General features: G+C 22.9%; 2 protein-coding genes and 1 long non-coding RNA gene across 5 annotated transcripts in view; 2 read left to right on the top strand and 1 right to left on the bottom strand.

The window, feature by feature from the left end:
• LOC119669508 (carboxypeptidase D) overlaps positions 1-7,282 on the top strand; it is a 41,806-nt gene extending 34,524 nt beyond the window's left edge. For all 3 annotated transcript variants that reach the window (XM_038079419.1, XM_038079416.1, XM_038079417.1), the window contains 9 exons: positions 205-316; positions 2,292-2,934; positions 2,996-3,405; positions 3,464-3,543; positions 3,604-3,797; positions 3,855-4,078; positions 4,253-4,405; positions 4,472-5,535; positions 7,082-7,282. In XM_038079419.1, coding sequence (XP_037935347.1) covers positions 205-316; positions 2,292-2,934; positions 2,996-3,405; positions 3,464-3,543; positions 3,604-3,797; positions 3,855-4,078; positions 4,253-4,405; positions 4,472-5,535; positions 7,082-7,209 — 3,008 coding nt within the window. In that variant the 3' untranslated portion in view covers positions 7,210-7,282. The remainder of the gene's footprint in view (positions 1-204; positions 317-2,291; positions 2,935-2,995; positions 3,406-3,463; positions 3,544-3,603; positions 3,798-3,854; positions 4,079-4,252; positions 4,406-4,471; positions 5,536-7,081) is intronic.
• On the bottom strand, positions 352-1,650 carry LOC119669509. Its single transcript, XR_005251616.1, has 3 exons — positions 1,620-1,650; positions 941-1,133; positions 352-758 (listed from the first exon to the last, which is right to left on the bottom strand). It is a non-coding gene; the product is annotated as an uncharacterized LOC119669509 (long non-coding RNA).
• A 1,772-nt stretch (positions 7,283-9,054) lies between the features above and the next one.
• LOC119669507 (arginase-1) overlaps positions 9,055-24,497 on the top strand; it is a 30,134-nt gene continuing 14,691 nt past the window's right edge. The window contains exons 1-3 of the mRNA XM_038079415.1: positions 9,055-9,703; positions 9,797-9,988; positions 10,045-10,231. Coding sequence (XP_037935343.1) covers positions 9,481-9,703; positions 9,797-9,988; positions 10,045-10,231 — 602 coding nt within the window. The 5' untranslated portion in view covers positions 9,055-9,480. The remainder of the gene's footprint in view (positions 9,704-9,796; positions 9,989-10,044; positions 10,232-24,497) is intronic.

Below are 24,497 nucleotides of genomic sequence, written 5' to 3'. Positions count from 1 at the left end.
CATTACTTTGGTTTTAACAAAACAAAATAATCTTTTTTAAAATTGGTTTTCGTTTGATTGCAATCACACATATCCATACAAAACCTTTCCTATTTATGCATAAACGCCTCTAGCATTTTGAATTAGTTTTGATTTTATATTATATAACCAATTTTCATATACCTACATCACCAAACAATTTTTTTATATATTATATAATTTTAGGTGATTTTCGTAAAATTAATGTGGAACATGCAGAATCATTAACGAAGCATGAAAATGATGGCTTCCTAACTCCAACTAAATACGAACATCATAATTTTACAGCAATGGAAAAGTTTGTATAAATTTTCATGATTTTTTTTTCAGTTAGAAAACGCAATTATAAATAGTAATTATAATACATATTAAGCTTATATAATGTTTATACTGTTAAAAGATATACCCCAAGTCTTATTAGACAAAATATGTACATCTATGTACATTTATTATACTACGAGTATTATACTGTTATACTGATTTAAGTTTTTAATATTTATATATGTGACTTATGAGCTTCTCAACCTCAAATATTTATAATGGACTCTATGTTATGTAATTAAAATTATTTCGGTTCAGTCTAGATTGACCTGGTCGACAATTACCTTGTAGGTTGCACTGAACAACAATATTTCCGATATTATTGTTCTCTTTTCGTAGATGTACCTTATTCACGTCCACTATCTCTTCTTGATTTCGTTTTAATCAAAATAGTGTTTGTCAACTTCAACAGATTGTCACTGGAGATTATTAATTTAATTTTATTATTAATATTTATAAATATATAACTTTTATTTATATCTACTCCACAACTAATATAACTCCCTGTTGTTGAACAGATAGTCGATCAGCTTTTCTTTAACTTAATTAAATTTTAAAACATACTTGATGTCTTTAATAAATTAGACAGATGTATACTTACTATGGAAAATAAATGTTGAATGACGCAACAGGCGAAAAGCATTGCACTAGAATCTTTGTAATTTTCGGTTTATATTATATGTCACTTTCCAGGTCTCAGAGCCATAGCGTTCAATATTTGGGAGATATCAAGTCTTCATTTGATGAAATTCATCCAAATGAAGGAAATAAAAAATAGTCAGTTTGAGTTAGTTCTAGAAAATAAGGGGAATGGATAATAAACTTGAAATGTAGTTTAAGTCTGAAAACGCAGAATTTTAGGTGGTGCATTCTCTTAGTGTGCCTTACTTGACTAAATACCAAATTAGTACAGCTTAGAAGCTTAATGTACGAATACCGTATGGGATATCCACAGATACAAGCTTTTTTTAAAGGATATGTTTCTAAGATAATAAGATATTTGCTAAATGAAACATAGAAAAGCCGTAGTTTTTTATTTCAGAGTAGCAAAAAAATATTCGCAACATACGAAAGAAAATATGTGAAGCAACTTGTCAAAAATTTCAAGTCTTAAGTTTTGGAGCAGCCAAATTCAAAAATCAGCCTATTGTGAATGTTTACTGTAAATATGTCGCAAAATTCCAGTTATCCGTTAAAAGCATATGAGCATTTCATTTACTAATAATTTTAAATATTTAAATAAATAAATAAATTTAAATACGGAAGATAAAAATACTTACCATTGCACTTCTAATATTCATTTTGTTTTCTTTTATTTAAATTAATAATTTTTAGTGTTTACAATTTTTATATTTCATATTATACACAACACAACCAAAAATATGGCACAAAAAAGCATTTAACATATTTTAAAAGTGATGCCAATTCGTTTCAACCAGACATAATGCTGTTTTTTTATAACTCTGAAAGACAAAATTACGGCTAAAGTAATTTTAAGCTGAATAGTATTTCAAATTTTAAATAATTACAAAAAAATTACCAAAGCAGATTCGATTTCCAAAAATCTAAGTTGGTTTAATAACATATTCTTCGGTATTATAATTTATAATCTTCGGTTTCTGCAGTTTTATCCTTCCTTAGTTTACAGTTCCTGTTAAGCTATTTCTTCTGCAAAAATGAAGTATTTGAATTTGGTTAAAACCAAATAACGAGAGTTCTTAATAGTGTTATGGACTGTGGATTTTGTAATTTTGCCAAAACTGTAGTGATTTTCAATTTCTGAAAAAAAACTTTTAGCAGAATATTTCTGATGTATCTTTCCCATATTTTTGTATCTCTCCAATATGCGTTTTCTATAAAAATTGAACAACGAAAAAGTAAAAAATATCATATATGTATATATGTTGTTTAAAAAATATAATTGTTTGTATACATTTTTTATTTTCACAAAGATTTATACGGAACATCGCTGAAAGTTATCCCACAATAACTCGGTTGTATTCAATTGGTAAAAGTGTACAAGATCGTGATCTTTGGGTTATGGAAATTTTCGTAACCCCTGGAGCACATGTACCAGGAATACCAGAATTTAAATATGTCGCCAACATGCATGGAAACGAAGTCATTGGTAAAGAAATGTTGCTCTTACTGACAAAATATATCTGCGAGAACTATTTAGTTGATCAACGCATAACAAAATTGGTTAATAGCACTCGTATGCATTTTCTATACAGTATGAACCCAGATGGGTACGAAATTTCAAAAGAAGGTGACAAATCCAGTGCTAATGGACGCTCAAATGCAAACGATGTTGATCTTAATCGCAATTTTCCTGATCAATATGGTTCTGATAGATATAATCGTGTAGCTGAACCTGAAGTTGTTGCGGTAATGAATTGGACACTTTCAATACCATTTGTATTATCTGCAAATTTACATGGCGGATCTTTAGTAGCAAACTATCCATTTGATGATAATGAAAATGACTTTACAAATACTCAATCTCGTTCGAGGATATCCAGTCTTCAGCACCATAAACTTAATCCAACGGAAGATAATGAGCTCTTTAAGCATTTGGCACTAGTTTATTCCAAGGTTTATATTTTTTTACGCCAATACATAGTTTTTGATTTAAGACATATTTTTTAACTATTAGGCACATCCTACCATGCACTTAGGAGATCCTTGTCCACTTTTTAGAAATGAGAAATTTCCTGAAGGTATAACAAATGGTGCGCAATGGTACAGTGTTACAGGTGGTATGCAAGATTGGAATTATATACGTGCAGGAGTTTTAGAATTAACAATAGAAATGGGTTGTGATAAGTTTCCAATGGCTGCAGAATTACCGAAATATTGGGCAGATAACCGTGAACCTCTTATATTATTTATTGAACAAATACAATATGGTGTACATGGATTTTTAAAAAGTTCTATTTCAACACCCGTTGTTGGAGCATCTATAACTTTGGATGATGCTAAGCATCCGAGTTATAGTTCTACATATGGCGATTATTGGAAATTGGCATTGCCAGGACGATATAACATAACAGTTGTTGCTGATGGGTAAGTTCATATATATTTTGTATTAACTGATTTTCTGTTTATTGTCTGTGCTCTTCAGTTATACACCACAACGTCAAGAAATTGAAATTGCAAATGACATAAATCGTTCAATGCGTTTAGATATTTTGCTTATGAGGAGTAGGTTTGATATTTTATTTTTTAAATTCTTATCTATACATTTGCTTTTTTATAATATAGATGATCCTCAACATTGGGCCTCTGCGAACGATTACCGAATAATTGAAAATGTTGTTCATACACGTTATCATACTAATCCTGAGATACGTTCACGATTGGCAGAATTTGAGACCCGCAATGGTCAGATTGCCACATTTGGTTACGCTGAGAGTGAATTTGGATTTTATTATAATTCCATAAAATTAACTTCAGATGTAAGTTGTGTTATTTTTTCAGTTATAAAACTAAATCGATGTTATATAATTCAATAGATCGGTGAACCGGAAGAAAGCAAATATAAAATTTTAATTTTAAGCTCACTATTCGATGCAGTATCACCTTTAGGCCGAGAAATAACTATGAACATGGTGCGACACATTATTGAAGGATATAACATTCGCGAGCCTGTAATTCTAAACTTATTGCAAAAGTCAATTATGTACTTTTTACCCACGACCGATAATTTTGGAAATATTTTTGATATGTATAACCAAAAGTAAGTAATGTTACATATTGGTAAATTGAATTTATCAAAATTAAATTATTGAACATTTTAATTTTTTTTTGTGTTTCACTACCTATCAAATCGATTTAAAGATATTATAATGATCAATTTTGAATACTTAATGTTATATAACTACTACATTTACAAAAAAATTTATAATTTTAGTAATACTATTTGCGATCCTGTTATTCCAAATGATTTAGCTGATAGAATATTAAGTCCAGAATCAGAGAAAAAACGGGACTTGTTTCTTCGATTTTTGGAGAATGAAAAATTTGATTTAATGATGACTTTTACCACCGGCAATAGTGAATTAAGGTAATTCAATAAAATATTTATGTAATGGGTTCACTTATATAACTAACATATTGATTATTTATTTAGTTACGTAAAAGGAGATTCAGTTATTAAAAAGATGGCTCATGATATTGAGAATACCGAATTTAGTCTATCACCATTGCAATGTGCTTCTACAACGACTCGAATGAAGCAAGGGGAGTCCACGGAACGATTAACAAATCTGTTTTATAAATTATATAATATACCAATGTTTACATTGGGCTTATCGTGTTGTCGTATGCCAGAACAAGACCAAATTGCTAAAGTATGGCAAGCAAATTTGGAAAAATTGAATAACTTCTTCGATTTGATTAACACTGGTGTACTTGGTGTGGTACAAAATGATAAAGGTGAACCTCTACGTAATGCCTTCGTACGATTGATTGATTCGAACCAAATGCATAATGTTACTAAAAATACCGCTCGTTTTCAACTTATACTACCAGCTGGTACTTATGGCATAGAAGTTGGTGCTTATAACTTTGAATCACATATAGAGAGCATTACTATAACAAAAGGAAAAATAACGAATATGAATATAATCAAACTTAATGCAATAACTTTGTTAACTGGTCATAGTGAAGTACATCAATTGGGTAGTTTGGGTGGAGGTGTGGCAACAGTATCTGGTTTCGTTTTAGATGTGTCAAATCATCCAATACCGAACGCCAAAATTTCTGTAATAGAACCGCATACAAAACATTATGTACGCAATTTTACAGATAGTTTAGGTGCATACAGTCTTAGTAATGTTCCTGCGGGTTATGATGTAACGCTTAAAGTAGAAGCTCCACGACATATAGATACTACAAGGGTAGTGCATGTTGGTACGACAGGAGCGCCTATACCTGGTATAGTGTTTCGTTTAAAAGTTAATGAACATATTATGGGTATGCCGCGTTTGCTCTTTATAATGATTGCAAGTGTCCTTATAATTGTTTGTGTGGTTGGTTGCATTCTTTGTGCACAATTTATAATGTCGAGGCGGAGACAAAATGGTGATCGACGTTATTATAATTTTTCATTACTGCCGCAAAAGAGTAAAGAATTATTTGAAGATGAACTTGGTGAAGATGGTGAAACAGAGCTTTTTAGATCGCCTATCAGAAGTAAGTTATACATGTTTTGTTTTTTTATAAATTTTATAAATTTATATATATAATGCAATAATTATAATAATTTAAATTATAAATGTTATCTATCACAATATTATTATATATTGAATTTTTTATATACAAATAAGAATGATAGTTGCTATAATAGATTTATATAAAAAATATATTTAAAATATAACTACAATTAAAAGTGAGAACTACTGATATTATGTTGTTACGGAAATTTCGATTATGCGTAGTCGTTCGAAATCACTGGATCCTGAAAAACAATTAAATAGTCGACTCTTGATTCGTCAACATAACATTTTTTTTAGTAATAATTAATATAATACGATTTATTTTTTTATTTACTGTCATTCTTAGAAAATTATTTCTAATTTTAATGAGTTTCTATTTCGTAATAATATATTATTGATCATATTAATGATCAATAGTAATATAATTTATTTAATTTATTTAACAAACTACTGAATCTAAATTTTCTTCAACAAAATAATATCCGAAAAAGTTTTATATTTATTTGTATTCTTGGTTACTTCAGTATTTTGTAATATAAATAATAAAGTGTGAATCTTTTCTTCGTGCATATCTTTACTAAACCAACAGTTAAGATCATATAATTGTATCAATGTTGTAAAACAAAGCTATCCAAACCAGACCAGATAAGATAAGATCGGGCCCATACAAATCACTAAATAGATTGTAAAAAAAAATACGACGATAATGTTAAGTTTTGTCTTAATAATTCTTCATTAATTTATCTTTTAAAATTCTACCAATATCAGCATTATTAATATTAGTTGGATACAAGTTTTTTTTGAACCGATTGTACAAAGAAATATATACTATAGTCCTTGTCAATTAAGTAAATTAACGTGAAGTGTAAGAAATTATTTAAAACATTCATTTATATATAATGTAATGTAATGTAAAAATATAATGTTATTCCTGGGCCGAATGAGGCTCATGGAACGTGCTTTGGACATCCCTGCTGTCAAAAGTCGGATTTACATTAACTGAATTTAGAATAGACGTTGTAATATAGAAACTATTCGACACAAATTGTATTATACAAATTTAACTAAACTATAAGAATTAAATAAGCAAACAATTTTTATTAATAATAGAAGCAGCTTACATAAATAATTTCCCATCATTTAATTAGAAATAGATAATTTTGGATTGTTAGAGATTTTAGAAACCATAAAACTGTACGTGAAATTCAAAAATATTGACAAAGTAATTAGTTCTTTTTTAATCACACTACAGTTAAAGTATAGACTTGATTTTTTTTTACAACATTCTTCTACCTCTACCTTAGATCACATATCCTGCCACTGATTTAATTGACTCGTCTGATTTTCTGGGAGTTCAGTTGGATATTCAACTTTGTATTTTATACCAAAATTATAATATTAGCAACTGTTTTATTCTTATAATAATTACTTTATGCACTTATTTTTATAAAACTAATAGAATTTCAAATAAATAACGCATATATAAAATATTTTATAATATATTTTATTTATTTTTATTTTAGAAGGCATGTCAATTAAACCGTATTACGATGAGGATAATATTAAACAAGTCATCAATACTGATGACGAAGATGAATTTAATGATGACAGTGGCGACGAAATAATCATGCTGGATAAACGACTACATTAACTGTGATTTTATTTTAATTTAAAGTCTTTTTATACAATGTGTATATAAGTTTTAAACTAGAACATTAAAATAAAAAAATTTAACTGTAAAAAAATTTAATTGATAAAATTGAATCAACAAAAGCTTTAAAGATTTAAAAAAGCATCACAAAAATTTTTTTATTTTAAATTTATTAATTTAATTTTTTTACCATTTCTTAATTTTTAAATTATATTGACTATTGAAATTTGATGCTTGCTATTAATTATAATTATTAAATATTTTATTTTCTAAATGCCTATATATTACTTTGACCATTTCCAAGTTTATTTATAAAGTAATTAACATGTGTGTAAGAATCTCATTATAAAAACTTTTATACTATATAGAACAGTTACCAAAAAAAAAATTTTTAATTAAAAACAAATTTTATGTTTGCATTTTTTTAAATTTGTGCTAAAGAATTTAATTTCGGAAATAATAATATATGTTAAAAATACCATATAGTAATAATATGAGAAGAAAATATACTATAATTGTATGTATTTATTTAAATTAGTGCAATTCAATTTCTATTTGTGAATTTAGCAATTATTTCACAATAGATATAAATATAGACTTAGGAGAGTGTTAATTTAAAATCAAAATATATTTATGTATATTTATACTACCGTTGTAAACACTTGGCTGCTTATTATTAAAACATTTTGTATTAAAATTTTACGGCAATTTAAACCTTAGTAGTGTATTTAGAGTTTTATTCGTTTTAACTATATATATTTTAAACGAAATATTTTGTTAATAATTTTTACATAGTAGTAAGAAATATACTATTTATTTGTATTTTATTTAAATTAAAAAAATACGTCCAATCAAAATAAAACTTGAAAATACAAAATATACAAATTTAATTAGTTTATATTTTTGTGTTTTTAATTTGTTTATCTTGAGCAGTTAAATGACAGCTTTGTGGGGATTCGTATGGCCTTTCTTAAATTCTATATAGTCACATTTTAATAAGACGGTTATGCTGAGCATTTAATGGCGTCATCATTTATTTTAATGACATTTCACGCACGTCTACCGCTATACCTTATTACTTAAGGCTATAGTTTAAGTCAGGTCATTACAGTTAACACTATACCTTTTTAACGACAGTGTTTGTTGTTATGTAGCCTAGGTTAGGCTCAAGTAGAGATGTAGCGTGGCTCCGTGACGTAGTACCAGCTACTTCTGCAATCATATTATTTGTTATTTCTGAAAAGTGTTAAGTTATGTTAAAGTTTTTTTGTTATTCACAGTATAACGAAACGAAGTTTTTTAAAATGAACTTTTAAAGAGATAAAAAGATTTTGTATTTTTTCCTTAATTGGAAATATTGTTCGCGTTTTTAGAATAAAGAAATTGCTTTAATGAAATGTTTAAAAATAATCTTAAAAATAATTTAATTTAATATATGAATTTTAAATATTTCAATTACAATATTTTTTCTAAATTAATGTATGTGTATGTTTTTTCACCCAGTGCAAAGAAACTCTATTAATTAATCAACTCATTAATTATCCGTTTATTTAAAATTGACAAATTTATAAAGTGAAAATTAACTTTTACTATTGTAGCACCTCAAACTTTTGACTTCAGCGAAAAAAAAACATCTCTAAAAGCGACTACTTTTAATACAGTAGTAGAAGAATTTAAATTCTTTAACTTGGGAAATTTTTTTTAAATTCTAACAAACATAGTAGGTAATTACAAAATTTCAATTGAGTATGACTTCAGAAAATTAGCAAATATTTAAAACATGATATTCAGTACTCAATAAATTTAATATATATTTCTATTATTATTTAATAATTTTTAATAAATTTTTTTTACAAAACAAAATATATTTCGTTAACAGATTAAATTTACGAGTACGTCTTCACTAAACGATCATTTGTTGACTGCCGATTATCATTTAAAAATAATATGCCATTGGGTGTGATTTGTTTTCTTTCATTAAAAAAAATTCAATCTTATCAATATTCCGCATTCTGCTATGAATTAAGGTTTTAATGAGGAAAGGTTATCAGCTGTTTAAATTATCACTGGAATACCCATATCTCAGTTATGTTGTTTAATATTCGTATAAACGAGATAGGTTAGTCAACATAAGCATCAATAACATCAAATCAGTGCGATTAACGTCAGCGAAGTTGTATGTCAATTTTGAGCTTCAAATAAATAAAAGTGAAAACTAGATTTTTTTCTTTTAAATATATTTTTAATAAAATAATTTAAAAAAATACAGTAATGTGGAAAAGAGTTATATCTGAATCATATAAACATAGAAATCAAGTTGGAATATGTTCGCGGAGATTTTATGCTAATACTCAGAGTACCAACAGTTCGACAATGACATTGGGTATCATTGGGATTCCGTTCTCAAAGGGACAGAGTAAACAAGGCGTTGAAACAGCACCGGATTTTTTACGAAAAAACGGTTTAATTAATATACTAAATGATGTTAGTCAAGGTAGGAAATAAACTTACCTTCATAAATGCTATCCGCTGCTGTATAATTTTAAGTTAATTTTTCTATTTTATTTACAAATTTTAAAATACACAGGCAATTTAAAAGTTAATGATTATGGCAATTTAGAATACGAAAAAGATACTGATACTAAATGTATAATAAATAATTGCAAAAATTATCCGGAATTTATGGGTTGCAATAAGGCTTTGATTAAACAAGTTCAAGAAATTTTAAAAGAAAATGATCAGTTTCTAGCGCTAGGTGGTGATCATGCAATTGGCTTTGGTAATATAATATAAATTAATAAAAACAAAAATTTAATAATTTTATTTAAAAATTAGGATCTGTTGCGGGACACCTACAACATACGCGAAATTTGTCACTTGTTTGGATTGATGCTCACGCTGATATTAATCTGCATTCAACTTCTGAATCTGGTAATATACACGGCATGCCCGTTTCATTTTTACTTCAAGAACTACGTATATATTGGGAAAATGCAAAATTAGATAAAATTGCACCAGTTTGGTAAGTCGAACATTTACTTTCTATTTGTAAAATAATTCCTTCAAATATATTGCTGCATATGCAATAGTAACGCTATGGGGTTAAATATATTGAAGCATATATTTTCTTACCTAAAAAATTGATATATAGTTAAGTTTGGAGAAAAAAAAAAACTAAAAAATATTTGTGTATCAGTTTTTTTGAATATTGAATTATAAAAATAGTTTATGAAAAATTAAAAAACATGACCTAGCAACAACTCACTTTATCACTATCACCAACATTGCCAAACGAAACTTAAAAAAGTTTTTCTTCATACGACAAAGAATCATGTAACAAATCAATTATTTTCTATATATGAACAATAATTTTTCAGCTGAAAAAATTTGTTCTGAAATTTGTTTTTTGACGTAAAATCTAAAGCACACAAATGTTTATAAAAATATTTTAATTTTCGATACTCATATAACAAAGGTGCGATGTGATATTTTATATCAAAAATTTAAGTCATTCATATCACTCAAGAAAATATGTGGTATATATGATCTCTAACTTTTCCTTTGCTACGTTAAAAATATCTTAATAAATCTAAATTAAACAACTCTCGAAGATTTAACAAAATTAATTTTATCTGAGCAATTATTATATATAATATTTATAATGCTAATAAAGTTGCTAATGATATTATGTGTATAACCGTCAAATATAATAACTGATACATATACCAACAAATATAAGAAATTGTATTCCATCAGGACGACGCCAGATCACACACATCGATATTGATGTGTGCTCGCCAAAAGTTTCGTGAGCTTGGTTGGGAAGTTCTTATGCGTCTACCTTATAGTCAAGACCTGGTACCATATGATTACCGTCTGTTCTTATGTTCCCGACCATGGCGAACGATTATTCTGGTGTAAAATTTGCTTTAAGAGACTTGCTTTAAGAAAATCGACTGTCTCAATTTTTAGCCAATAGGTACGTGAACTTCTTTGAGTGAGGCATAATGACATTACCTTCAAAATGACAGAAGTTATCGAACGAAACGGCACATATTTGACCTAAATCGGATCATTATAACTACACACCTGTTATAAAGATATTAAATGAATATAAATATTTACAATATAAATAAAATTTACTATTTTAGCAATATTTATTCAATAACGGCTCTATATCATATTTAAAAAATGTGCTCCTCCTCTGATAATTTCGAAATTATTCGTAGTGTTTATAATTTCAAGTGTTTATTTAGATTAGTTTAGGTGTCACAAATATGTTACTTTGTGATTTCCACGGGAAAATAGTAAAGTATTTATTTATTAAACCAAAAAAAAGTTGCAACAATAACAACTAACAAAGTATAAATTTTATATCTTCGGACGTTACCTAATTTCTGAACATTTTAATTTGAAATATAGGAAATATTATAATAAAGGGCATTTTCCATATTTCATAATCGTCTAATTTAATGTAGATAAACGATCGATATTTTAAACTGAGTACTTTATAGATACACTTCCCGAAAATTATACAAATTAAAGTTTTTACTGTATAAAAATTCGTATAACAAAAAATACTGGTTGTATTCAATTAATTTTTAATGTCTAGTGTTATTCAATTTTAGCTATGTTATATTTATTTATTTACAAAACTTATTTTATGTCTAAAGCAAATTATTAACAATTTTTTTTTATCAAAAAAGTGATATATCACTTTTTATCATTTGTCCATCCATTCTGCGTCAAAGTGGAGATCGAGAAATACAATTATTTGTATTTTTATTATTGACTTCCATTATTTAATAAATTTATAAAAAAAAAGGTTGTTTTCATAAAATTTTTATTAAAATTTTTCTAAAAATATTTTATCACAAGGTATTACAAAAATATTTTATGTATATATATTAAATATCTTATAACTAAATGCAATATTTTCTCAGTCTCTGTAGTGCTTAGTATTAATAGGAATTATATACATACTCGTAAATATAAAATAATTTGATTCCATTGTATGTGTTCAGTCTCTTTGATGTTTAAATTTTGAAATAAATAATGTAAAATTATGTTAAAACTTAACAACTAATATTATTTATATATTACATTTGTCATTTGCAAAATCTAAAATAAAAATATATACGAATATTAAAAATTAAAAATATATACTTAAATATATAAATATTAAAAATATATATATATAAAATGTTAAATATTTTAAAAATTAATTAATATATGTAATAAAAAAAAGTTGATAAAAAATGAAACGCAATATGTTGAAAATCCAAAATCAACTTTAAACATAAACGTAATTTATTACTAAATTAATTTAATTTACACCAAATGTAAAAATAAATATAATGTACACTAAAACTCAAAATAATATACACAAACTATCTGGATCGTAGTTGCTCAGCGTGTTTTTAATATTAGTACCTCAATTATTTAAAATAAATAAATGAAAAATCAAATTAAATCAAATTTGTTGTTAATTTTTTCCTATGTAACTAAAAAACAAAAATAATTATATTTAAAAATTAAGAAATGTGTTAAGAAAAGTATCGTAACGTAATAATTATTATCAATAATTGAAAAAAATTTTATAATTACGTAAAATTTTATTTATAATAATAAATTTAATTAAATTATACATATTATTAAAAAAATTAATAAATTGAACTGTATGTATTATATATAATATTAAACAATTTAAAATTAATACATTTAAATAATAAGACACTTAATATTTTAAAACCAACATAAATATATTATAAATATAAATATATTATAAATATAAATATATTATAGATAATTAAAAAATTATATTAATAAATTAAAAATTTATAAAAATATTAAAATTGAAAAAAAACACATAAATATAATAAAAAATTAAAATATTAATGTTAAAATTAAATATTTAAAATTGTTAAAATCATAGCACCGAAAATGTAAAATAAAGTATTAATTTAGAAAAATAAAATAAATAAAAATAATGTTATAATGTTATTATTAAAAATTATAATTATTTCAAAAAAATAATGTTAATATAAATATATATAAAAGTAAAAAGATAAAAGTGTAAAAAAGACAGAAAATCATAAAACATATATATTAGTTTCACAATAAAAGTTTATTAATTATACAAACATTAGTTAACGAAAAAGTTTGGAGCAAAATTGTAATCAAGAATAGATTATATATTAATTAAAATAATAAATATAATTATTATAATTTATAAAAATATTAAAATAATTTATTATTAAAATTAATAAACTAATAATAGTTGAAGAAAAATTAAACAATAATGAAACTTTTTGTAGTAAAAACTTTATTAAATTAATAAAAATTAATATTATACCAATTCAAAATTATTACAAATTTTTAAAAAATTAAGCTAAATAGAAAAAAGAAATTATAAAAATAAAAGCCAAAAAAATGTAAAATTAATAAAAATGAAATGTGTATTAAATTAAATTAAAATAAATTGAAATTGTTCATAAAATTTGAAATTATAATGAAAATAATAATAACATTTAATATTATATTAAGAGTAGAAAAAAGAAACTCTTGTTTTATTAATTAAAAAATTATCAGCAATTTCGCAATTTAAAAACTAAATAAAATTGTAACAATTGAAATAATATTTAATAAATATATATTTTGATAATAATATATTATTTTAATAAATAAAATTTAATATTGGTAGTACCGATGAAAAATCTGAATAACAAAACCAAAAAAAAAAATTTGTTTTAAACATTTCAATTATTCTTTAATTGTTTATATAAACTTAACATGAATAAGTTTAAATAATATGATAATAGAAATTAAAATGATTAAAAATAAAGCGTATTAAATATAAAAAAAAAAAATAATTAAAAATCAAGCTCAAAGAACAAATTAAAAAAAGTTATTTTAATAAATAGTCATAGAAAAATTTTAAACATAAATACAAAATAAAAATTATTGTTCTTATATATGCTGTAGTAATCAGCAGAACAAAAATAAAATAAAATAAAACAGTATATAAAAATAAATATATTTAAATAATATATAGAATAAATAAAAAATAACTAATAGATTACTTCAAATAAATGATATAGTAAGAAAATAAAGTAATTGTATTCAAATATAAATTACATCAACGTTAGAACAATAATTAGAAAATTAAAAATCAATTAAAATTATTTGTGAAACTTAATTAACAATATGAAATCAAATTATTTAAAATTTTAATAAATTTTAATGAAAAACCGAAGTATGTAAAAAATAATTATCAAATAAGAGTAAAAGCTTCTAAGCCTTTAAATATAATTTATTTTCACAAAATATTTATTGTTTCATAATAGAATAATTATAATAATAAAAACATTAAATCGTATTAAAACATAATTATAAGCGGATGAATAATAATAAAAAACGAACCAAATTTTAGCAGGTTTCAGTTTATTGTTGCCAGGCGGTTTACGATCTATGTATGTTCATCTAGTATGGAATTCTAAAAACGTCTTGAATATATCGTTTTCAATGATTGCTTATTATGTTCAGGCTGGGGATTAGGCATAATAAATACTGGTCTTAAAAACACTCCTATTTCAATAAGCTTTTATATATATTAATCCTTTGTTAGACTTTCGTTTTTCATGCTTTATACGTTTGCATTGGATTTCTCATTTAAATTCGGTTTCCATAATTTCTTACGTGTCTGGCTAATTGTGGCAGTTATTTGTTTTTACAATAGCTTATACTATAATAATAAATAATATCAAAATAATATATCATACTCGTATAAAACAAATAAGGAAATATAAATAACATAGTAGGGTGTACAAAAATTATTTTACAATGCAGTGTTAAATTTGTGTAAATTATATGTATATTCTTTATAAGATGAAATTTTATGGAACGACACAAGATAAAAAATTGAACAATTTTTTGATTCTTTTGATTCTTAAAAAAAATTGAAAATAAATTAAATCATTAAGTATTGCTTTTGGTAATATGTGCGGAACTTTATTAATAATAAAATATATTTAATATTTAAAATATTTTTCAAATTTATTTGAAATTTTTTATAAATTTTACTATACCATAAATTAAAACTAATTTAGTACTATAGTAATCACATTTTTTAAGAAAATATGAATATCCTGTCCTGTTTTTTTTTCCTGTGTCCTTCCTTATGTTAGTTATATATGTTAGTTCATACTGTGAAAGCCTTTTTAAGGGCTACATCTAATGTGTTTATGCAGTATTGGATACAATTATATTTTAGTTAATGACTGTGAGGTTCAGTAATAGTAATAGTGATTATGAATATTAGCAATAGTGATAGCATTGATGATTATAGAGAAAAATTACATAGTACATATGGTTAATTGTTTTACAAATAAATAGTAATTTGCATAAAATTAATATTTATATATATTCACTTTGAAACACTAAATTATAAGAAAAATATAATACTTAAATATTAAATTTTTAAATTATTAATTAAATGAATAAAATTTTTTATGATTGTTGTTTGTTTAAAAACTAATTTTTGATTAGCAACACACTCCTGAAAATAAAAAGAAAAATTATATAATTAAGAGTAAACAATAATTGAACGAGCGTTTTTTTCACAAAAAAAACCTAAAAAATCAATTCATTACTTAATCAATTAATTAATAATTAATTAAGTAAAAATTATAAATTAAAGAAATTTTACTTACCAAAAATTATAATTTAACAAATCTAATATTAATAAATTTTAACTCGGTTTACGTAAAAACAGCAGCAAAAATTAAAATTATATTTTTTTATGTAGTTTTATATTTCTTAGATATTCATATGTTCATAACTTTCACACACAAAAATAATTAAATGAAAATAATTAAAAATTATTTATTTGCTTGTTTTTTTAATAACACAAGGAGGAGTTTACACAACTTAAAAATTATTTTTTAGTTTCGCAAAATTTTTATACTTTAAAAATATAGTGAAATGTGTTTAAAAAATAAAAAATTAATATTATTTTTTGGTTTTCAAAGGTAGCATCATTTTTTTTAAATATTTTTTTTTTATTTAGTCTTGATCATTAAACCGAATATTAAATTTTGTCTTTTATTTTTGCTACCAATGAAATTTTTTTTTAAAAAATTATACGCCTTTTAGCACTTAAAACTGATATCACAAAAATTACGTTAACAACGAAATAAATTATAAATATGTAACCCGACGATTATTAGCAATGGTTTCCAAATAGAATAGTATAGTTTAATAGAACCAATAAAACAAAATAACCCAACATAGAAAGCCATTAAGCGTACATGACATGGATAGCGTTAGATAATTATCTAGTTACAGATTTACAGATTATAACATTTTTACATAAAAACACATAACAAATGTCAGAGGTTCCTACAAAAAAAAAGATTCGTTTAATAAATAATCTTTTTGAGCCTACACTACTTTATATAATTGGTTTTAAGAAATATTAGGAATTTTAATATAACTATATCTATCTATATCTATATATATATATCTATATCTCATATTGATATAATAAAAGTTTACTGTTTGTCAGCTAAAATTGGTGTCAGATCACTTGACCTAACCTATTCCAAATTTAACACATGGTTGTTAAATCTAAATATAGTACTCAGATTGTATGCTTGTATTTATTACTTGTATTGTTGTTAACAATACAATTAAAAAATGTGTTCGAAATCCTTAATGTATGGTGTTTGAAAAAAGTATTGAATGATCATTTTGTAATACTAACTCCTTTTATTTACAAACAAAAAATAATATAAAAATAAGAATATTAATTTTAAAAATTAAATTTTAAACATATTCGTATTATTACATTTAAAATTTATAAAATATATTGTTCTAACTAAAAGAGGAAAAACGGAAATAAAACACTGAACGGTAGAACTAAAATTCAAGTAGATTGTGCAAATAAAAAAAATAAAAAAAACAATTGAATAAAAGAATATATTAATGATATAAGTTTATGGATTTTTATTGAAAAAAATGTAGACAAAAATAGATAAAAAATGAAAAACAGAATTTTACAATTCGGAAAGGGAACATAAAATTAAATCAGAATAAAATGCAGGTTTATAATTTATAGCCATACGATTTATTTTCCACCGGAATCGCTCATATTAAGCTAAACAAAAAAGGTTCCAATTTGAATTTTCTTTAATACACTTGGTGTAACAATTTTGAAAGGACCTGAGCCTGCCAAAAGAAATTGAGGAAAATATAACCATGTTCTAATATTAAGTAACACAAATGTTATATAAGTTTATAATAATGATAAATAATAAAAAAATATTAATATAATCTAAAATGTTTTTAAAGAAAAAATTATTTTTTTTTACTGCGTTAACACAATTAGTTAGATCTAAAGTAATTTGTCAACTAGTTCATTAACAATATAAAAACTGAAAATGTTTCCGGTTTCATCTTTTTTAGGACCTTTATCAAAAAAAATTATTTTTAATTCATAACACTGCATCTTAAAATAATTCAAATAAAAGCAACCCACTTTCAAAACTAAACTTTTTTGAAAAAAATCCCCACTTAAATTTAATTAAAATTAAATATTTTTAAATTTGATATAATGTATTAAAATAATTAATTAATACAAATTATTAAAGGAAATAAAAAAGAATTTAAAAGATAAAATTAATATAATTAGAGTAACAGAAAAAAGGTAGCATCAAAGTAGCAACCCTGAGTTTCGGATAATTTAAAAAGTACATTCAATTAGAATCAATATTAAAAAAAGATGGCAGTACGAAAACGAATTTAAAATAAGAATAATTACACATATGACAAATTTAAATTATTAACTAAGTAATATATAACACAAAATTTAAAAAAAAATAAAAATTATATATTGAAGTCATAATTAACGACAACAAAATAATTTTATAATTGATTTAAAGAAAAAATAAGTGGGATTTGTTTTACCACTAGCCCTTAAAAAATATTATTTAAACGTTGTTTAAACTCATATTTAACCTTATATGAAAAATACATTTTATATTTTCGTTTTTAAAAATATTCGGTAGGCTAGTGTGAGTAGTATTTTATATTCAAAAATAAGAGTTATTCTTGATTTTTATATTTATAAGACTAAAAAAACAATTATTTGTGCGTTTTAAAATAAAAAGCAGAGTGTAAAAAAATAAAAGGCACATGATAATAATTATTTTAGATCAATATAAATTAAAGCAAATTTAATTATTATTTTTTTAATTTTATTTTAAAATGCGAATAATATAACAGTTATAAGTTGATTTTTATTTTTTTAATGATAACTCCATGAATGTTACAGTCCCTGAATGTCACAAATAACTGAGTCAAAATAAAATGTTATAAAAAATGACTCAAATGGGGTATAATAAAAGTAATACAAATATAATAATTAATATTTAATATTTAGAAGTAACGAATAATATAAGTTGCTTCACCATCTGCCGTTAACATAAGGAATTTTGAACAGAATCAAAATGTAATGAAAAATAAAGAAGTTACACGTTTAATATAAATATAAAAAAAACAAAACATAATGTTTTTAAAAACTCATTAAAATGAGGATATTTTATACTGGTTTCACACGTCAGTTTTGTTTGTAATTTTAACTGTCAAAAATTTTTATTTTGCATTAAAAGAAATTACAATTGACAAATTAAATTACAAACAAAACTCTCGTGCGAATCCAGTACTATATTCTTTAATAGAAACTAATCCCCTATTACATCATAGAAAAAATACACTAAAAATCAAGAGTATTTATTCAATCAATCACACGAATTTTACAAAATAAAACAAATACAATTTGTTTCAATAAGTAAATCCAAAGTTAGTAATTGTGTTTAATAAATAATAAGAGAATGAGAAGTAAATATAGAAAAAAGAGCATCATACGAACATAAAGAGAAAGCAGGAAAAATTCAAACCACAATCGACACATAAATATTAAGGAATAGAATTTAAAAAATCTTTTTTTTTTAAAGCGGGACTCTAAAATAAGGAGCCAACTGATAAGTGTGAGTAGTTTCAAAGACATCCTTGTTTTACTTTTACTGTTACTTTTACTGTTACTGCTTCTCTCAATAATTAAAAATTAACATAATTTGCATTTTTCGACACTAAAGTGGGTGGTGATTTATTGTTTCACAGATAATAACTATAAGAAATAAATAAATGAAATTTAATTAAAATATTAATTATAAATATGTCTTTATTATTTTTGGTATTTTTTTTAATGAAGAATAATAAATATAATATAATAAAATATAAATATAAGTACTTTTTAATTAAATTAAATATTTGAAATTAACAAATCCTTATTTTTTGCTTTGCACAAAAGAGATCTGCAGAATTAATTATTAAAATGAGTATTGTTATATAAATATATATATATATATATATGTTTATATATATATTTCTTTTTGTATAATTGTATAAAATATCAAAGTATAATTGGAATGTGTTTGGCGAGAAAATAAAAAATATTTACAACTATTTAAATATATAAATACTGCAAAGAAATTTGTAATTTATACAATGATGCTGCTTTTTAAATTAAGACAAATTAAAATATTAAGTACTCGACATTTACTTAGTTTGTTATATATGAAAAAATATTAATTTTTTCCTGACTAGTAATTTTAATTTGCAATATACGGAATCCAGAAAATCAACGTTTAAACGTTTATAAACATTTTCTTATATTTTATATTATTTCATATATGTTTATTCATTTTCTTTTTATCAAATTGAGATCAACTTTGACTAGATTTTGGTTGACAAGATTTTTTTTTAAATTTTAAAATTAAACAAGGAATGCTAGTTGCATTCAATATTTTCTAATGCAAATTAAGAAAAATATTTTTTATATAAAAAGAATATTTTTGTTTCGTTGTGAAACCAAACTTTGGCAAAAAATTATGCAAATGAAGAAAGTGAAATAATAAAATAAACAACCAACAAATAAAAGAAGAGAAAGTAAAATATATAAACACAAAATAGATATTAAAAAAATGTAATGGGAAAGTAACCAACAAATGAGTATACAATTTTCATTTTGTTTTGTGTTTCTTTTTTGTTGTTAAATTAAAAACTTAAAATAATAAATAATAAAAAGAACAAAATTCAAAAAATTAAAATATGTTTTTATTAAATTAAAATTTCAAGTAAATTAAAAAATATATATAATTGCGTTACAATAATTAAAATAAAAAAAGGAAAATTCAATAAAACCATCGCTTATTACAATTTTTTACTTTTCTATATATAACAATCGATAATTAATTGTTAATTATTAAAATACAAAAATGAAAACAAATTAAAATACACAAATTTGTTTGATTAAACCAATAATAAAAACCACATAAAATAACATATATTAGTTTAGTTTAAATATAAAATTAAAAGAAAATAATACAAATATATAAATGAATTACACGTACAAAACAAAAATTAATTTCTGCTTTTACAATTTGATTTTGATTTTAAAATTTGAAATCTGATTTCCCACATCTTATTCGAGAAATGTTTTTTATAAATTTTTTTTTAGATTTTTCTGCACAAATTTAAATAACATTTATACAATTATATTGATTATGTGATTTTTTATTTTTGTTTACAAAATTATAATTAAATTAAAAAATAAGAACTTAAAATAACAGAACCCAATAATAATTAAAAAGTATTAAAAATTAAAAAGAAAAATAAAATTATAATTTTTGCATAAACTTTTGCTTTTTATATTTTTTATTTATTTTGTAAATTGATGCCAGACCAATTTTTACTGCATTTCGCTGTTTTGCATTTCTATCAAAATATAATTCTGAATCCAATTTCGTTTGCATTTACATTGCCTTGCTTATTTGTTTAAATAAATTATTACATTTATTTATATATATGCTTGTATATATATACAATATATATATACATAAGAGTTATATATATAAATATTAAGTGAAGGTTTTTTTCTCTTAATAATTTGTGTATAAATAATGTTTAAATACATATAAAAAAATATATGTGTATAAATTTAAATAAATTTTAATTACTAATAATGACAAAAAATCATACTTTCTTGAAATACACAATTGTTTTCCTTAAAACTTTTCTCGCATTAACATAACTATTGCACAAGAACATGTTTTTCCAAAATAAAAAAATTAATATAAAAAGCAATTTATTTAAGTTATTATAATTTTACGTTAGCTTATATGTTATTTTATTAAAACTAAAAGCCTAATATATCTTTTTAACAAAAGGGTAAAAATTCCGTAGATCTTTGGACATGGAGAAAATGAAATGAAAAAAATTTTATGCCAATTACTTTCTAATGTGAATGTATGAGAGAGTGAATTTTAAAATAAATAGAAAATTAACAATGCAACATATTGTTTAAGAAAACATTTATTCCCAAAAAGCAGTAAATGGTTGTTATTGTAGCTCAATTTGAATGAAAGGAGTGACAATTTGTTATCAAGGATAATCAATTAAAAAAATCCCTTACATATTAGTAAAGTTAAACAAGGGCATTTATTTATTAGGACCAAAATCAAATCTCTTTAAATCAGATACTAAGTATTAGTAATAACAAAAGTATCCTTAAATTTATCTAGGATATTTTTCGAACACACAAGAAAATTATATTTGTTACTAGACTTGTGTCACTAACCCCTAGATTAAACTCTAATTTTTGTTGTAATTTCCTTTTAGAAAGTTGAATGTCATTATCACCAATGATCACTTCATTTAATATTGAAATATTTTAAAGTAAAATGGACAACGGTTCTATATTTTTGGTGTCAAAAAAAATTCATTAATATTTTGATTTTAGATTAAGTATTAATCGTACGAATATAAATTTTTAAGAAGTGCATTAACAACTATTTTAGTTGTCTGAAGCAGTTGTAACATTTTGATCCGATATTATTTTGTTATAACAGTTTTCTTACTATATACTTGTTGTTTTTAAGATTTTCTTTATCTTAACTTGGTCCATATTAAACTTTATTAAATGCTGCATATCAGGTTTGCTCTTTTTTTTGGCGACAAATTTTTTTTTATATTATTCGAATTTGAAGAAGCCATCTTTCATGTTTGACTTAATTTTTTAAAATTAAATTAAGTAGAAAATAATTGTTGTAGGCAGCTCTTGAACCAAAAGTAAGTGCCATTTACAATCACAAAGAAAATATTTTTGAGTTTTGCATATTTTTAATCAGAGAATAGATTCTTTACAATTCCTTTAGCATGAGATTAGGTCATTTACAAGACTGGGTGGTTAAGAAATCAACTACTACAATTTTGCCTAAAAGCTTGTTATTACTGCGATAATAATTCTTATATAAAGTTTTGTTTAAACTACAATAACAAATGTTATTTTATTTTTGTTTTGTTTTTGGTTAAATGTTAAATGTTTCAATTCCGAAATCATTAAAAAAAAATCGCTCTCCACAATTCACCATAAAATTATTAATGAATAGAAAAATGAAGAATTCAAATGAGCTACAAAAATATTATAATGAAAAAATTCAACTACTTTTTATGTTACTTTTGACTACTTCTTGTTATATTACTCTGTTTCGTTTTTCTTTAGTAATATATTTTCTTTTAATTTTATTGCATTTTTGCTAATTATTAAATTTTTAAATGTATTAATTTCATGAGTTTTTTTTCATACCTTAATAACGTATTTTCTTCATTATTTTATAGCTGACTAGATGATTTAATATATTAGATTAGTTATTTTTTCAATTTTTGTTCGGTATTTTAAATTAATTTAAAAATTTTGTTTTCTTTTTCGTTTTGTTTCCATTGTCACTTAAGCATATTATAGAAACAAATATATATTAGTTTCACACAACATTACAACTGTTTCATTTGTTTTCATATTTATTTTAATTAATATATACTTTTAAAATATTAAAATTATTGTGTGTGCACATATACATGTATAAATATATATGCGCGCGTGTGTTGTGTAAAATTAACAATAAGAAACCCTAAATCTAATTTATATATAGTATATTTTATATCTAAACATATATTTCCTCCTAAATCTCAAATTACTTATTGAAAATTATAATAAACAACTAGAAAGAAATAAATAAATCAATCATATGATTCAAATAAACTAAAACTAAACATAGAGTAAAAATTTGTATAAACATATATAATTAATGTATTGTATGTGAATATGAATAATTAATATATAATATTATATTGTGTATATGATTTTTAAATAGTTTTAACAAACTTAAAAAAATAGTAGTTAACGCAAAATAATGTTGTAAATAAATTAATTTTGCTGCCAAGAAATTATTAATTTATTATATGAATTTTTTCCAATATAAATTCATACAAAATCATAAACTGCAAATTAAACAAAACAACAAGAAACTTTAATTTTTTTTATATAAACAACAAAAGAATTAAATTACATTTTAGCGAATTCCTTTAAACAAATTGAAATTATAATCAAATTTTAAAAACAAAATGAAGAAAAATAATTAATTAATTATTAATGATTTCAAGTATACATAACTTTGCTATAATTAAAATATTTTAATCAAAACATTAAGTTTTTTTTTTAATTAAAGTTAAATTTAAGCATTTAATACATCATTTTTTAAGTATGTGCAATAAAATTGTTTGAATTCATTTTATTTTTTACTCTAGACTTTTAATTTAAATTTCCATTTAAATGTTTTTTTTTTTAACACAGAAACAAAACTATGCATACTTTTTATATATTAAACGCAAAAACAAATTTTCAAATTAGTTTGGTTTGAGAGAAGAAAATTGTAAATAATTATAAATATTTCAATATATATGTATATTAATTATAGTAAACTTTAAAAAATCACTGAAATTTATCAATTGTAAAAAATTTGTTTTAATATAAATTGTGTATTGTTTTTGTGCTTCTTTGTTGCAAATTGTTTAGTTAATTAAATTTATTATATATTTGTTTACAAATACAAAGTAATTGTTTACGCTTTGCACAAACGTTTTACTCATCTTCATTTCATTTTTGTAATTTTTCTACTTAAGTAAATTTATTTATTTGATGTTTTTTTATTTATTAATATTTGGTTAGTTTATCTGAATTGTTAATAGTGAAATCCACTGAAAATTGTGGATAAATGTTTAGATATATTTTCATTTTCATTTTCATTTTCTTTTTTTATTTACTCAATTGCTGGTTATGCAATTTCGTTTTTAATCGTTTTTTTGTTTTTGTTTGTATTTTTATAATTTAA

Source organism: Teleopsis dalmanni, chromosome 1, assembly GCF_002237135.1.
Source record: "Teleopsis dalmanni isolate 2A chromosome 1, ASM223713v2, whole genome shotgun sequence".
Classification (NCBI taxonomy): Eukaryota; Metazoa; Arthropoda; class Insecta; order Diptera; family Diopsidae; genus Teleopsis; species Teleopsis dalmanni.
Note: the sequence above shows the minus strand (reverse complement) of the source record. Positions and strands in the feature narration are given on the sequence as shown.